The 14,286-nt window shown below is 42.5% G+C and overlaps 1 protein-coding gene across 4 annotated transcripts in view; it reads left to right on the forward strand.

Annotated features, from left to right (window-relative positions):
- Ss18 (SS18 subunit of BAF chromatin remodeling complex) overlaps positions 1-14,286 on the forward strand; it is a 57,281-nt gene that overhangs the window by 30,289 nt on the left and 12,706 nt on the right. For 3 of the 4 annotated variants that reach the window (XM_034517952.2, XM_034517954.2, XM_034517953.2), the window contains 3 exons: positions 3,491-3,712; positions 13,344-13,511; positions 14,134-14,238. In XM_034517952.2, coding sequence (XP_034373843.1) covers positions 3,491-3,712; positions 13,344-13,511; positions 14,134-14,238 — 495 coding nt within the window. The remainder of the gene's footprint in view (positions 1-3,490; positions 3,713-13,343; positions 13,512-14,133; positions 14,239-14,286) is intronic. The other variant, XM_034517956.2, reaches the window with a different exon arrangement.

Consider the following 14,286-nt stretch of genomic DNA (forward strand, 5'->3'; position numbering starts at 1 on the left):
CTTGGGTGTTTACCTGGTTACCTTTTAAAGAAAGTTTCTTTAAAACTACTGTGTTTTTATAATTAATAGTCTAGCATAGGTTTTGATAAAGTGTACTATCCCTTTAATATGAGAATATTTTTACTTTCTAGAGACAAAGATTATTTTCATTAGCCAGAAAGAAAAGAGCACTGTTAAATTAGCAATAGAGTAAATTAACATAACAGCCATTTTTATTATTAGCCTGATAATTGAAATGTCCAGCATAGTCTCTTACTTGGCTGGCTGTGCCTTGGGTTGCATTGGTGTCCAAGGAGGACGGACATACTAAAAAGATTCCAGGGGGAGAGCACTGAGCCGAGAGACAAGTAGCCTGCTTTAGAAGATTGGTGTGCAGCTAATATCGCAGGAGGTAAATGGTGTTTCTGTCATTCTCATCTGTTTCCTGCTAAGGTTCACACATTGATGGCCTCCACACATCGTGGAGAGAGGAGCATAGACTTTTTAGTTTCCAGTTAGGTTGTAAGAGAGAGAGAGAGAGAGAGAGAGAGAGAGAGAGAGACAGAGAGAGAGAGAGAGAGAGACAGAGAGACAGAGACAGAGACAGAGACAGAGACAGAGACAGAGACAGAGACACCTGCCAAGTCCATGTCTGGCTCTCTAGGACATCAGCTTTGGAACTGGGACACTGTGCTAGTCCAGGTTAGCCAGTTTCGAGCTCTGTGAGTTTGTGTGGTAGAAACTTTGATTAAAATTCTTAGCCAACTCTCTGGATTACAGTGAGGCCCAAGACCAAGGAAACTGCTGAGAAGCAAATAATTATTGTTAACCTGACATACCGGTTTGTCTCTACAGCCTTATGTAATTGAGATATGTTTTCTATTAAAAAATTTTTAAATGCTTATTATTATACATGTGGATGTGTTCGGAAGTGAGTCCTCTCCGTCTTTCTGAGGCGGGGTCTTATCGTGCTGCTGCAGCCGTGTACTCTGTGCCAGCTGGCCTGTGGGCTTCTCTCTGTCTCCCCTCAGGTCTCCCAGGGAAAGCTGGGTTTCAGGTGTGTGCTACTGTGTCAGGCTTTTTATGTAGACTCCAAGCATTGAGCTTAGATCCGTAGGCTTACACAGTAGGAAAAGCTTTTACCTGCTAAGCCACCTCTCCCACACCTATAAGTAACTCTTTAAGAGCAAAGATTATCAACTAGTGAAGAGATTTTCTAGAATACTGTAGAGTGCTAATGCAATTTCTAAATACCCATTACTGTCTTAAAAGTACGAAGTTTACTGTTTGGTATAAGAGAGTTTGGAAGGCCAATAGCTTATATTTTCTTTCATGTGTTTTAAATTTCCTAGCATAGTTTAATAGTTCATTTATATAATCTTAATTTTAGGGTCACTTATGTCATTTGATCTTGGCTAAAAATAATCAATCACAGATTTTTTTTCTTTGAATCAAATTTATCAAAAAGAAATTTATTGTTGCTGGGGTTGTTTTTTGTTTTTTGTTTATTTTTTGTTAAGCCTAGAAAGTAAATCCTGTGTCCGTGGAACCAAATCAAAAACACAGAAGTTCCTGTACCCACTGTTTCTCCAGATGCTGGGTTCTGGGTCTGGGAGAAAGAAAAAGGGCTCGTATAATTTTTTGGTTTCCCTCCCTCCCTCCCCCCTCCTTCCCTCCACCCCCCATCCCTCCCCCCTCCCCCCTCCCTCCCTCCCTCCCCACCCTCTCTCCCTCCCTCCCTCCGTCCCCCCCCTCCCTCCCTCCCTCCCTCCCTCCCTCCCGTCTTCCCTGTCTCCTCCTCTTCATCCCTCCCTTTCTAAAGGAAACACCCTTTACATAAGCTCTTCATCCAGTGTACGGAGATCTGTCTCCTCTTTGGTGGCCATGCTGTATCCTTTTTTCTTTTAAATAAAAAAGTTTTCCCTGCGGTTGTCTGTCTGTACCAAATGTGTGTGTGGTGCCTGAGGAAGCCAGAAAAGGGTGTAGGATCCCTTGGGACTATAGTTCCCAGCAGTTGTGAATTGTGGTGGGTTCTGGGAATAGAACCCAGGTACTCGGGAAGAGGAGCCATCTCTCCAGTCACATCCTTCTTTGTGGATGTGTCTAATCTGTATGCCATTTCCTGACGACAGACACAAAGCTTACGGTGCTTTGGTATGTGTATGCACATGTATATACTTTTGCATTCATACATATGTGTACCCCAAAACTTGCTACCTGTAGAATCCTAGAAGTTAAATTATTGGATCCCAACTACATTTTCAGCTCGCTGTAGTGGTGCATGCCTGTAATCCCAACAGGAGAGCTGGAGGCTCAGGAGTCTGAATTTGAGGCCAGTCTGTACTACAGAATATTTGTGTCATCAAACCAAACCAAACCAAAAGCAGGTCATTTTAAAATTTGCTAGTCATTGCAAATTGCTCTGTATAAAACAGTACTTACTTAGATTTGCATTCCTTCAGCAGTGTACGAAAGTGTTTCTTCATAATGTGCTGGATCAGAGCTTTGAGGCAGGGGTCCCTCTGAACGTAGACCCCACTGGTTAGCTAGACTTTCTGACCAGCAAGCCCAGGGATTACAGGTGTGTGCTTTCTGTGCCTGCATTTTACATACATTCTGGGGATCCACACCTAGGTCCTCATACCCGCATGGTTAGCACTTTACCCACTGAGCCAGGTCCTCAACTTCCATTTAGAAGAATCCTATTTTAGGATTTGTGTTACGATCAGATTTATTTTTATGTAGCTAAATCTATCCATTTATTATGACTGAGCTTCCAAGCATACTTAAGGCCTTCCATTTTCAGAATTGTTTCCAAAGTTCTCAATGTTTGAAGTTATCTTTTATGGTTTGTTTTTCTTTTGCTGGTTAAAATTTTCACTAACTAGTTAATTAATTTATTTGTTCACTTTGCATCCCAATATCCGCCTCCTTCTCCTCCCAGTCTCCCCGGCCCTCCTTCCCTTCTCTGGGAAGGGGGAGTTTAAATTGTTATACATGTGAAATTAGTTGTAGTGGAAGGAATGAGGTAGGGACCCGACTGGATGCTTTTTCCACACAACGCTGTCTGTCCAGTTGTCCCTGCCCTCTTGTTGAGCTCTCTGTCTGTTTCCCATGGAAATAAAATATGAACTCAACTGAAAGTAGGAAGAAATGTTACCATTGTTGACTGCTTACTATTTTATGTATTTGGCATATTTTTACACTCTGGCGCTTCACTGACCCGTTCATCTGTTTGGTTTATCTGCTACTACTGTGCAGCGCTGCTCCGTGAGCAAGCTAGGATCCTTTCCTGCTCCTCTCCAGACAAGTCCTGGTTTTCCAAGATTCGTTTCCTCATTACTAAACTGGGAAAGTAACATGTACCTGATCAGAGTTACCGTTTAAGCTGTTTACTTGTTTGCTGTTGATTCAGCTTGTTGCTTAGGCTGATAATTCAGTAATGAAAAACAGACTTGTACCATGTACGTCTGTAACGCTGATTGTCCATTCTGACCGTTTCTCTTTGAAGGGCCTAACCATATGCCAATGCAGGGACCTGGACCCAATCAGCTCAGCATGACAAACAGCTCCATGAATATGCCTTCAAGTAGCCACGGCTCCATGGGAGGTTACAACCATTCAGTGCCATCGTCCCAGAGCATGCCCGTGCAGAACCAGATGACAATGAGTCAGGGGCAGCCAATGGGAAACTATGGTCCCAGACCAAACATGAATATGCAACCAAATCAAGGTAACTGTCCACAGCGTTCCTGTCCCTCTCTTCCCAGCTCCAGCTCCTTCATACCCCTCCTCCTAACTCAGGATCTCTTTCTTATTACTGGGATGTGTGTTGTGTGTGTGCATTTGTACACATAACATGCATATATAACTAGTTCATTTAGCATTGCTTGTGTTTAGGGCTGACCACTTGGGATCAGAAAGCCTGTTTGGGAGCTTGCACCCGATTCTGTCTCCCTCAGCAGCCGTTGAGCTTGTGTAGTTCTTCATCTAGGTGTAGGGATTCCTTGTGGACTCTTCTCTGTGCAGATTGCCATTTCACCTGGTGGTGTCATGCTGGTCCTGTTTAGGCAGCTGTTTTATTGAGATTTCATAGGTACATTTTCCCTGTTGTGTCTAGTAGACACTGTCACCAGCCATCCTAGGTGTGTCTGGCTCTTACAAGCAATCTGTTAAGAAAGGGATGCTTTTTAAGACAGGTTCCTACTATGTAGTCGAGGCTGGTCCAGACATGTGGAAGTTCTGCCTCAGCCTCTCCATTGCTGGGATTGTAAACACAAGCTGAATGTTTATGTTTTCCTCGTAGGATGTGTATTTGTCTTGGTCATTTGACACAGCCTCTGTCTTATGTGTGAACCAAGTCACAGTTGTGCACATGAGAAACAACATTGAGCTGAGGCTGCCTTGAGTCTTTTTGTTTGTGTTTAGAAATTAAATTGCCTTCCAGTATTTAGTGGGGTGCACCTGCACCCCTGGCTAGCTGCTTAGTATGCTGGAGTGCACTACAGTTTATTACTAGTCTTAGTGAACTTGTTACCATGTTTCTCTTTTAAGTATCCTGTAAATAATAACTAAAAGCCAGTAAGTGGCGCTCTGTTCTGCTAATTGCCCTGTCAAAGCATTTGGCCCACTGCCACCGTAAAGCTATTTCTCTACAAAATGTAGTGAGCCTCACATTTGATGATACAAAAACAAAAGAAAGCAGAAAACAGAAACATCAGACCACTCAGAGGTACTCAGATGAAGGAAGTTGGGCTTGTGTGATAATTATTTATAATGTAATATTATAATTTCAAAATATGAATATAGTTATATAATTTTGATTAGAGGTGCTTGCTCAAGTTACCTGGGACTTATTGAATCAGAGGCTGATTTGGCAAGTGAAAGTTTGATTAAAAAGTTGTTTATTTTATTATAAAACCTTTCTTTAGTAAGCTATATTTACATCTTTTTTTTTTTTTTTTCTGTTTTAGAGTATACTACATTGCAAATAGTCCTTTTTAAGGAAGCCTGAAAAATTCTAAAAATGAAAGGGAACTTTTTTTGCATTTTCACCTCTTAAAATTTTTTTTCAGGACCAAAAGTCCAGTTCTTGGTACTTCCCTGCCTCCAAGTCTTAAATTTTATAACGGTTGCTTTAATGTTTTTGTTTGCATCAAAAATGACAAAAATCCTTAGACAAGCCTCATATTTTCACGTTTATCTTTGTATTAAGAAACATGAGACAAATGCTTAAAAGTATTGTTTTCTACTTGGGGGTGGTTTATTGTTAAAGATTTATTTTGTGTGTGTGAGTGTTTGCCTGCATGGATGCCTGTGCCGTGTGTGTCTACTGCCTTTGGTGGTGAGATGAGGGCATCCCCAGGAGCTGGAGTTAGTGGCTGGTTGTGGGGGATGCTGGGAACCAAACCCAGCTTCTCTGTAAGAACAAATGCTCGTAACCATTGAGCCACCTCTCCAGCTCCTAGTTGTTTAGTTTGAGATACAGTTTTGTTGTGTAGTCCAGGTTGGCCTTCCTCAGCCTGGTAAATTCTACCACCATTTTTTATTAACAGGCGTTTGAGTCATGGAAACTAAATATTGGTGAAATTCTAAGATGGAGCTCACTGGTAGGGTGAACTCTCTTCATTCAACATCTTGGGTTTGAGAAAAGGAAAGGAAGAAAAGTTTAGTCAAGTGACCCATCACACGCCAGGCGGTGGTGGTGCACGCCTTTAATCCCAGCACTTGGGAGGCAAAGACAGGCGGATTTCTGAGTTCGAGGCCAGCCTGGTCTACAGAGTGAGTTCCAGGACAGCCAGGGCTACACAGAGAAACCCTGTCTTGGAAAATAACAACTCAGAGTTCTGTGGCAGTTAACTAGTGCATTGTATCATACTGACATATTTGTTATTAATGCATAATGATATTTACAAACTAGCTGATTATGTTTTAGTTTTCTCCTTGCTGAGACTATTTCCACAAGAGCATGCCTACCTCACAAGTATTCTACCACCGAGCTACACCTCACGCCTCCCCCAACCCCGGAGTGGTAGTAGTCTTCTAAACAGGAGCGCTGCAGGGCAGAGTCTGAATGCATTCGTTCTAGTAGCGTTTAAGCTCATCCCCGCTGCTCCCTTTGTAAATTGCTGTAAGAATTCTGCTGCACCGCCCATCTTTCTCTCTACTTTGAATGTAAAATTAAAGGGAAAAAATTCTCCCCAGATCTTTTTAATTGTGATTTTACTTACTCATATTAAATAAATCTAATGTGTAGCTATTTTATTCATCTTTATCTTTTAGGTTGTTTAAGAAGTAGAGAATGAGTCTGTTAGCTTACACCGCTGATGCTGATATATTCAGGCCACACAGTAGAGTAAGGCAGAGGGCTAGGATTGTGGAATCCTTCGGACTTTAAGGTGCTTGCAGGCTTCCATTACGGTATTTCCATGTGTGTTTCATTATGCCTGTTCTAACTTGCCCACCTGCCTCGCTGCCCTCCCTTAGCTCCTGTCTCAGCATCTCCTCTAGTCCCCGCTCCTGTAGGGTCTCTAGCGCCTTCTCCTGGTCCCCTTTCTAGTTGGACCTTACAAGTAAAAACTGCTTTTAGCTTTTAATAGTTTGTGAGAAAGTTTAAATTGATAAGAAAGTTACAAAATCATTCAAACTTGTTTAAATACATCATTTTAAATAGCTGCACAAAGCTGCATGCCATAGTATCTGCCTCAAGTCCAAGGTAGATGCAGAGGCCAGGCAGGCTCACTACAGCCTGGGAGTGTGAACTAGCCTGAGCGACATAGCAAGACTCTGTTAAAAAACCTTTGACCCCATTATACTTACTAATTATGCTTTCATATATTTGTGGTTATTGAGATGCGTTATTAGCAGCAGCTGGCTTTAGATATTATTAAAACAGGTTACATGTAGTAGTATCTGTGAATATATGATAGTATCTATGGATATGCGATAGTAAGATATGTGGTAGTATCCATGGATATGTGATAGTATCTCCATGGATATGTGATAGTATTTATGAATATGTGATAGTATTTATGGATATGTGATAGCATTTATGGATATGTGATAGCATTTATGGACATGATAGCATTGTGATTGGTATCTACTCTGTTGAATTTTACACATCTAGAAATTGAGAAAAATAGAATGTTTTTAAAAATTCAGTTATTGAACTACAGTTTTAGCAAAATAATCTCCTCTGTGCTGTTTTTTGAGCAAGTTTTAGTATTGTGGAACACTACAGTCTGAATGTAACAGACAGCCCAGCATCTGCCTCCCCATCATACCCGCTCTTGTTCAGGTGAAGTTCTTCAGTCGTCACTTGGAGCCTTTACTCTGAGAGTCGTGTGCACACGTACAGACCTGCATGGACTGAGGTGTGGTTGAACTGAAAGCCAGCGAGACAGGGAGTGGGGCTTCTCTGTTCACGCCTCATCCTGGTGCCGAGAAGAGTGCTTGGGGTCAAGCACATCTGTTTCTCTAGGGAATTGATTAGGAGTTGGAACTAAACGTCATGTCACAATCTGGAAAGATGTTTAATAAAGCAAAAGCCAGCCAGATGAGAACAGAGAAGCCTCTGGAAATGGCCCACAGTTATGTTTGCTAGAAGCAGTAGATTACTCATTCACAAACATTAAACGTATCTTTATTTAATAGACTCTTACTAATTTAGTGTCAGGTTAAAGAGTTTCACAGATTGTTGTTTTCTGTTAAGAATGTGCTTCCAGAGCTCAGAGTCAAGCCTTGAGCCTGGGGCTTTTGATAAATTGATTAGAATTCTTTAAGTGACATGGGCCAGTGTGATCGCTCCGCGGCTGTGCACACCCGAGCCTGGCTTGAGCCTGAGCCTGAGCCTGACTCTTCTGTGCTTGTGTGAGTAGGGAGAACCAACTCCTGGAAATTGTCCTTTGGGGGCTGGAGAGATGGTCCAGTGGTTAGGAGCACTTGCAGAGGACCTGGGTTCAATTCCCAGCACCCACATGATGGCTCACAGTTGTCCATAATTCCAGTTCCAGGGAGTCTGATGCATGCATACATACATCTGTGCAGTTGTCTTCTGACCTGCCCACCCTCCTGCCTATAACGATGGTGATAAAAGATTAAAGATAAAGGACTCTTGTAAAAGTTCTGGTTCAGGAAGTGTTTGCATAGTTTATATCAAACCACGTGGTCACAGTTTTCAAGCTTTTTCTTTTTAGATAGACAAAAAAATTGACATTGGTTTTGAATTGTCATATTGCAGCCATAGCGCTCCGAGTTATCTCTGCTCGCGAAGGCTCGCCTCACTTGCGAGTAGCGAGCAAGTGTGTGTGGTTTCCAAGCCCCTGTAGGTTTTGTGACTTTTTGGGAGAACTTGTGGAGCACAACTGAATGCATTCTACATGTGATGTGTTAGGTTATTGTCCCAGGGGCACAGATTCACATGAGGAAGAGGTGCAGAGGCAGCATCCGGCGAGGACAGTGGGATGTTTCTGTTGTCATTGCTCAGCTCGCACGGTTCTGAGAAGATGCATACATAGTCTACCTGTGCCGTGATTCCATTGGGTAGATTTGATTAATAGATTGCCCCATGATTATCTACTTCAAACTCCACCTAAGTTTAGAAACTATAGGATCGCAAATACAGAAATGAAAACAACTGTAGTATACGGGATTATACGGACTGATTCCAGCACTGGCCTCAGTACTGTAAAGTTAAGGGAGCAGGCCGCAAGTCATGATGCTCGCGCTAAATTTAAAGTCTTCCATGGGGCCGCCTTGTTTGGTAAGCAGTGTTTTGGACGACTGAATCATGTTATCTTTGTTCTTCCTTACCGTCAGGACTGGCAAGTCTTAAGAGTATTGCTTATACCATGGTTCTGTTTGAAGGGTTTGAGGTGCACTGTAGCCTTTCTGTTGTAGTCCACACCAAATATTTTGTTATAATTCACCAGTTTCTGGTTAGAAAAGTTAACCTCTGATGAATATGAAAAGTCTGGAAGATGTAAGAAGCCTAGAACATGAACTTGGAAACACTGCCAGACTTGATACGTGTTTTAAATGATTCCAGACGCCTAGTCTATAGGCACAGTAACTTACACTTAGGCTGTTCGTAGAAATCTCAGTAATTTTCATTATATAATTGTTTCTTTTTCTTTCCTCTATACTCTTTGTTCATGACAGTCAGATTGCTCTGTTTGCTTCGGTCACACTGTATCATGTGTGTTGATTGACTGGCTAGTTATATGTCCTTCACTGTGGCATTGTCAACCCTCAGCTGTTACTGTGCGAAATTGTATAATAATTATTATACAATTTTCCCCCCTTCCCTCCACTCCCTCCAGCCCTCCCATACCCTTCTTGCTTTGCAGCCCAGGCTGTAGCTCCAGCTCCTGGTAGGTAGCTGAAGATGACCGTAAATTCTTGAGCTTTTTGCCTACATCACCCGAGCGCTGGGATGTAGGTGTGCACGTATCATCAAGCGTGGTTTCTGTCATGCTGGGAATCCAAGCCGGTGCTTGGTGAATACTAGGCAAGTGGAACAGCAACCGCGCTATACTCCTGACCCCAGACTCAGTGTTCTGATGTAGCCCATCCCCGAGATTGTCTACTTAAGTAGACAGGGCTCTTCACAACAGAGTGTCACTGTGTCATCCAGTCCAGAGGTTTTAGAATTCAGTTCCGTCACCAACAGATACTTGCCAACGAATGTCTTTATGAGTCACCATGGAGTCTAGTTCAAACTGTAAGTAATTTTCTGAGGGGTTGATAACTAAAATATGCCCTAGGTTTGTCTGTTGCTACATTTATTAATCCATACCATGCTCATTTTTTTACTCTTTAATCACCAGGAAGCTGAATCCATAATAGTTCTCAGACTAGTTTTTGAAAATGCCTGCAGCGCCCAGGAGAAAACCAGGAAGTCTTCCCTTGCCACTACTGACGGTCTTGAGGTTGTAGCTAATTTCGTGTTGTGAGGGCTGTGCCACATACCGAGGAATTGTTTAGCTGTGTCTCTGTCCTCTTCTCACAGGTGGCAGTACCCTCTCGGGACGACCACAAATTTGGTGAATGTCAGTAGGGCTGAGAATCACAGCCATTGTAAGAAATGATTAATTGAAATAAGTAACTGTCTGGGAAGGTGGTTTGTGTATGAAGATACGAGTGGGTGCGTATCTATGTGCACGGATGAAGAATGTTTTAAAAATAACACCACTTAAGATTCTTCCCAAATGAATGAACTGTTAACATCTGTAGGTTCTTTTTGGTCTGTGTGTGAGCCCCTGAGATGGTTACAATACCTGTCACGTCTTTCTCCCTGGCTCCTTGCCTTGGACCTGGGACTTAAGAAGAAGCACTCAATTTGCTTCTCGACCTTCTTGACAAAATTTTCTTGGAGCTCAGGATTTCAGTAATATAAAGAATAGCAATTTTGGACTAATTTTTTGTGTTTAATGTAGAATTGTTATTGTAGACTGTGTAGTAAGTTGTAAAATTCAGAATGGATTAGTGTGGGAATGGTAGTTTATATCCTTTGCAAAATACATGAAAAATTGTATCTTAGATTAATGAGGTATTTTTTAGATTAATGAGGTATAATATATACATCTTTGTGTATATATTATCTTCTTTGTAGTATATCCACTATCAACATTATTTATATAGAAACAAGGAATATCTGTGAAGTGACATAACATATGCTGCTGGTATTTGCAGCAGTGATTATGTGACATACTCGGTTTGGAAGCTACTTTAATCTGGGGTGGGCATTGGTAGAACTGGCAGCCTGTGTCCTCTGTGTCGTTTCCCTTAGTGTGTTAAGGAAAACCATACGATTCTAGATGATCAGAACTGAGGTTTTAGGTTCTTTCCATGGATAGGCCTTCAGGGGTGGTGTAGTATGCCTGGCTGGCAGTGCCATCCTGTCTTGTTCTCTCTGGATTTACATTGCTCCTGAGTGGTGTGAGGGTCCGGGGAAAGTGGCAGAGAATAAAGGAAGGTGGTGACTGGCCTGGCGCAGCTGGCAGTCCCGAGGCGTGGTCTTGCCCAGCTGTGCTGGAATTTCCTTCCTCCTGGAAGGACTTTGAAGTGAGACAGAATTTTGTTGTGATAGATTTTTGAGAGTTCCCACTCCTCTAGCTATGACTTTGACTCCAGTATACAGATATTGTCTAACTGCACTGTTACTTCTAAGTCAGGAGTTCTTTGGTCATTTTTTGATAATAAAAATAAGGCAAACCTTTCATTTCTTGAAAATGAAAATTTAAAAAGCCCAGTCAAGTTGACAATAAATTATGAGTAACAGCATTAAAATTTTTTTAATCACGTATTATATCAAAAGTTCATGAATAGAGTGATAACTCAGTGGTTAAGGATACTCGTTCTTCCAGAGGACCCAGGTTCCGCTCCCAGTTACCCACATAGCATTTCACAACCGTCTGTAACTCCAGTTCCAGGGATCCAGTGGGCTCCTCGGGTTGTAGCCATGGGCATGGCTCACAGCAGTCCGTGCAGGCACAACACCCAACGTTTTTGAGGAGTTCGGATGAGAAGGTCAGGCACAGAGGTACGCTTTGACCTCGGACTTGACGTTTGTAATCTTGCCACGTACTGTTAGCGGATCTTGTTCTGTGGATCCCTTGCCAGGGTGTCCTAGGAAGTGCAGGTAAAAAGCTAGCACCGTGCTCAGGGCGTGTGTCTTTGCCAGTCTTACCAAGCTATTTCCATGCTGAGGGTCTCCAGAGTAAGCTTTGGAGAACTTCTATTTATGATAATAAAAATTGGAGAGAAGGGAAAAGAATTAAAAAAAAAAAAAAAGCAGAATGCACAAAGGTAGTTAGGAAGATGATAGCTCTGAAAAAGCGTTTCCTTTGACGAAACAAGAGGATCACATTGCCAAGGAGGTGAAGCTTTGTGCTCACATTGTCCCTGGAGACTTACAGAAGTGGGCTGCTTGGTTTTTAGGTGTTTGTTCAAATTAATAATGATCCTATGACTCGCCTGTGTCATTGTGGCCTGCAGAACTTTCCCAAGCTCTCTGGTCTTTGCCTTTTGTACTTTATGTCACTCCAAGTTTGACACTATGTAAGCGGGATACTGCAAGATGACACACAGTCTTGAGACAGCGGGATGAGAGTGGTAGGTAAGATGAGGGACTCGGCTCTCTCATCACCCAGCAGCCCTCCAGGAGCATCTTACACTGCTAGGTGGCAGCTCAGGATAAGATGGCCACTGCTGGTCATGTGACAGATTCTCGCCCATACCTTATTACAGGCATTTTCCTGATAGTTTTTAGGATGGGGAGATGGGGGTGGGGTCAGGTTAGAGGGTGGGCAAGGTGATTTTATTTATTAAGGAACACCATGGTCCTGGAGGCTGGAGAGATGGTTCAGTCGTTCTTAGGACCTTGGTTCATTTTTCAATACCCACAGGGCAGCTCTCATATCTGTAACTCCAGTTCTAGGGGATCCAGTACCCTCTTCTGCCTCTGGGCATACATTAACAAATGGTACACAGACACACACATGCTGACAAAACACCCATACACACATGATTTAAAACAAACTTAAACAAAAAGTACTATAGACCGTTGATTTCAAGTTTATAAAGCCTGTAAAAGATTTGAGAAAGGGAAAGATGGTTTTTTAAAAAAAATTTTACATAAAATTGAAGTTTATAAAATTCAACTGATCTGTTTATGAAGTGCTTTTCTAGGTTTCTGCTTACCACTATTGAATAAATGTCTACTAAAAGGAATGAAAGTGTAGGTCCAGAGAGATGGTTCAGTGGTTAGAAGTCCTTGTTGTTCTTCCAGCGGACCTGATTTCAGTACCAACCCTTCACAGTGGGCAGCTCACAGCACCTGTGACTCCTGGTCTCTGAATGCCCTCCCTTGTCTAGCCTGGGCCCCTGCATGTATGTGATGTGCATAAATCATGCAAGCTCACATATGCACAAATAAATAAATCTTTATTCTCCCCTCTACATAGAGAAGGAAATAGAAACCAGAAGTTGGTTTCTTCTGTTGGTTTTGTTTCCCTCGCTTTCCTCATGCTGCAGTGGGATGCTTTTGTCAGCGAGATGCTGAGACGATGGCACTAGGAGATGTCTGTCTACACCAGAAAGAGCTTGTCTCCACTTTGAGTTTTTAAAGATGATTGGCTCGCTCTGGTGAACCTGAGGGCCACCACTAGGGTTTGGTTGTTTTCCTTATTTGCAGACAAATTTGGGCGTGTGAGCTTTGTGCAAAAAAAACCTCATACTTGAAGTCAGTGTTCCTTGTTTGATTACACATTTAGCATATTATGTTGAAGAAATTCCTGTATCTATCATCAAATGTTGAATTGTTGTGCCAGAATACTGGGTGATGATGTTTTGCGTGTCCTCAGGTCCCATGATGCACCAGCAGCCTCCTTCTCAGCAGTACAGCATGCCACCTGGAGGTGCACAGCACTACCAAGGACAGCAGGCACCCATGGGGCTGATGGGTCAAGTTAACCAAGGCAGTCACATGATGGGCCAGAGACAGATGCCTCCCTACAGACCTCCGCAACAGGGTGAGAAGCCTTTGGAAAGTTCCTTGCTTAATGTAAATAACTGTAATGGAAAGGCTTTTAAGTTTTAATGAACTCTTTATCTAGGTAAATCCAGGGCTTTTGTTGGACTCCCCTAACACCCACAAAGGTAGCAGGGTTTAGGGTACAGAGGGTCCTGAAGCATATAGGAGCTTCCCAGCACACAGCATCCTTTTGTCTGCCGTTCTCTAGCGAAATACGGCATCAGAAACTTTTCTATCAAATTTACTCATTTACCACAGAAAATGCCCCCCACTTTTTTAGAAGCTACTAAATCTATGACAGAGAACAAAACCAGTTTTACTTCAAAGTGCTTTAATAACTAAAGTAAAAAGAAATCAGTTTTCCACCAGCGTTAGCCTCTGTTTCAGAGGTGGTTTTTCTGAGCTGGTATTGTTTGATATTATGTGTATGGTCTTATATTAATTTTATAAATGTGACGTGTGGACCTGCTTGTGTATGTGTGTGTGTGTGGGAATAGTGCCAAAGCATTGTGGGGAGTCCCCAGCTCAGAAGTAGTCTCTCGTAACAGCAGATTAGAAAGATCGCCTTGGATGACGTAGACAACAAATGATTTATGTCTTGACTGGTTGTGGTTTTTCAGGCCCACCACAGCAGTACTCAGGCCAGGAAGACTATTATGGGGACCAATACAGTCATGGTGGACAAGGTCCTCCAGAAGGCATGAACCAGCAATATTACCCCGATGGTAATCTCTCCTAATGTTACCCTTCCCGTTTTCTATCCCTGCCCAGTA

This window comes from Arvicanthis niloticus, chromosome 14, assembly GCF_011762505.2.
Source record: "Arvicanthis niloticus isolate mArvNil1 chromosome 14, mArvNil1.pat.X, whole genome shotgun sequence".
In the NCBI taxonomy this organism is placed as follows: domain Eukaryota; kingdom Metazoa; phylum Chordata; class Mammalia; order Rodentia; family Muridae; genus Arvicanthis; species Arvicanthis niloticus.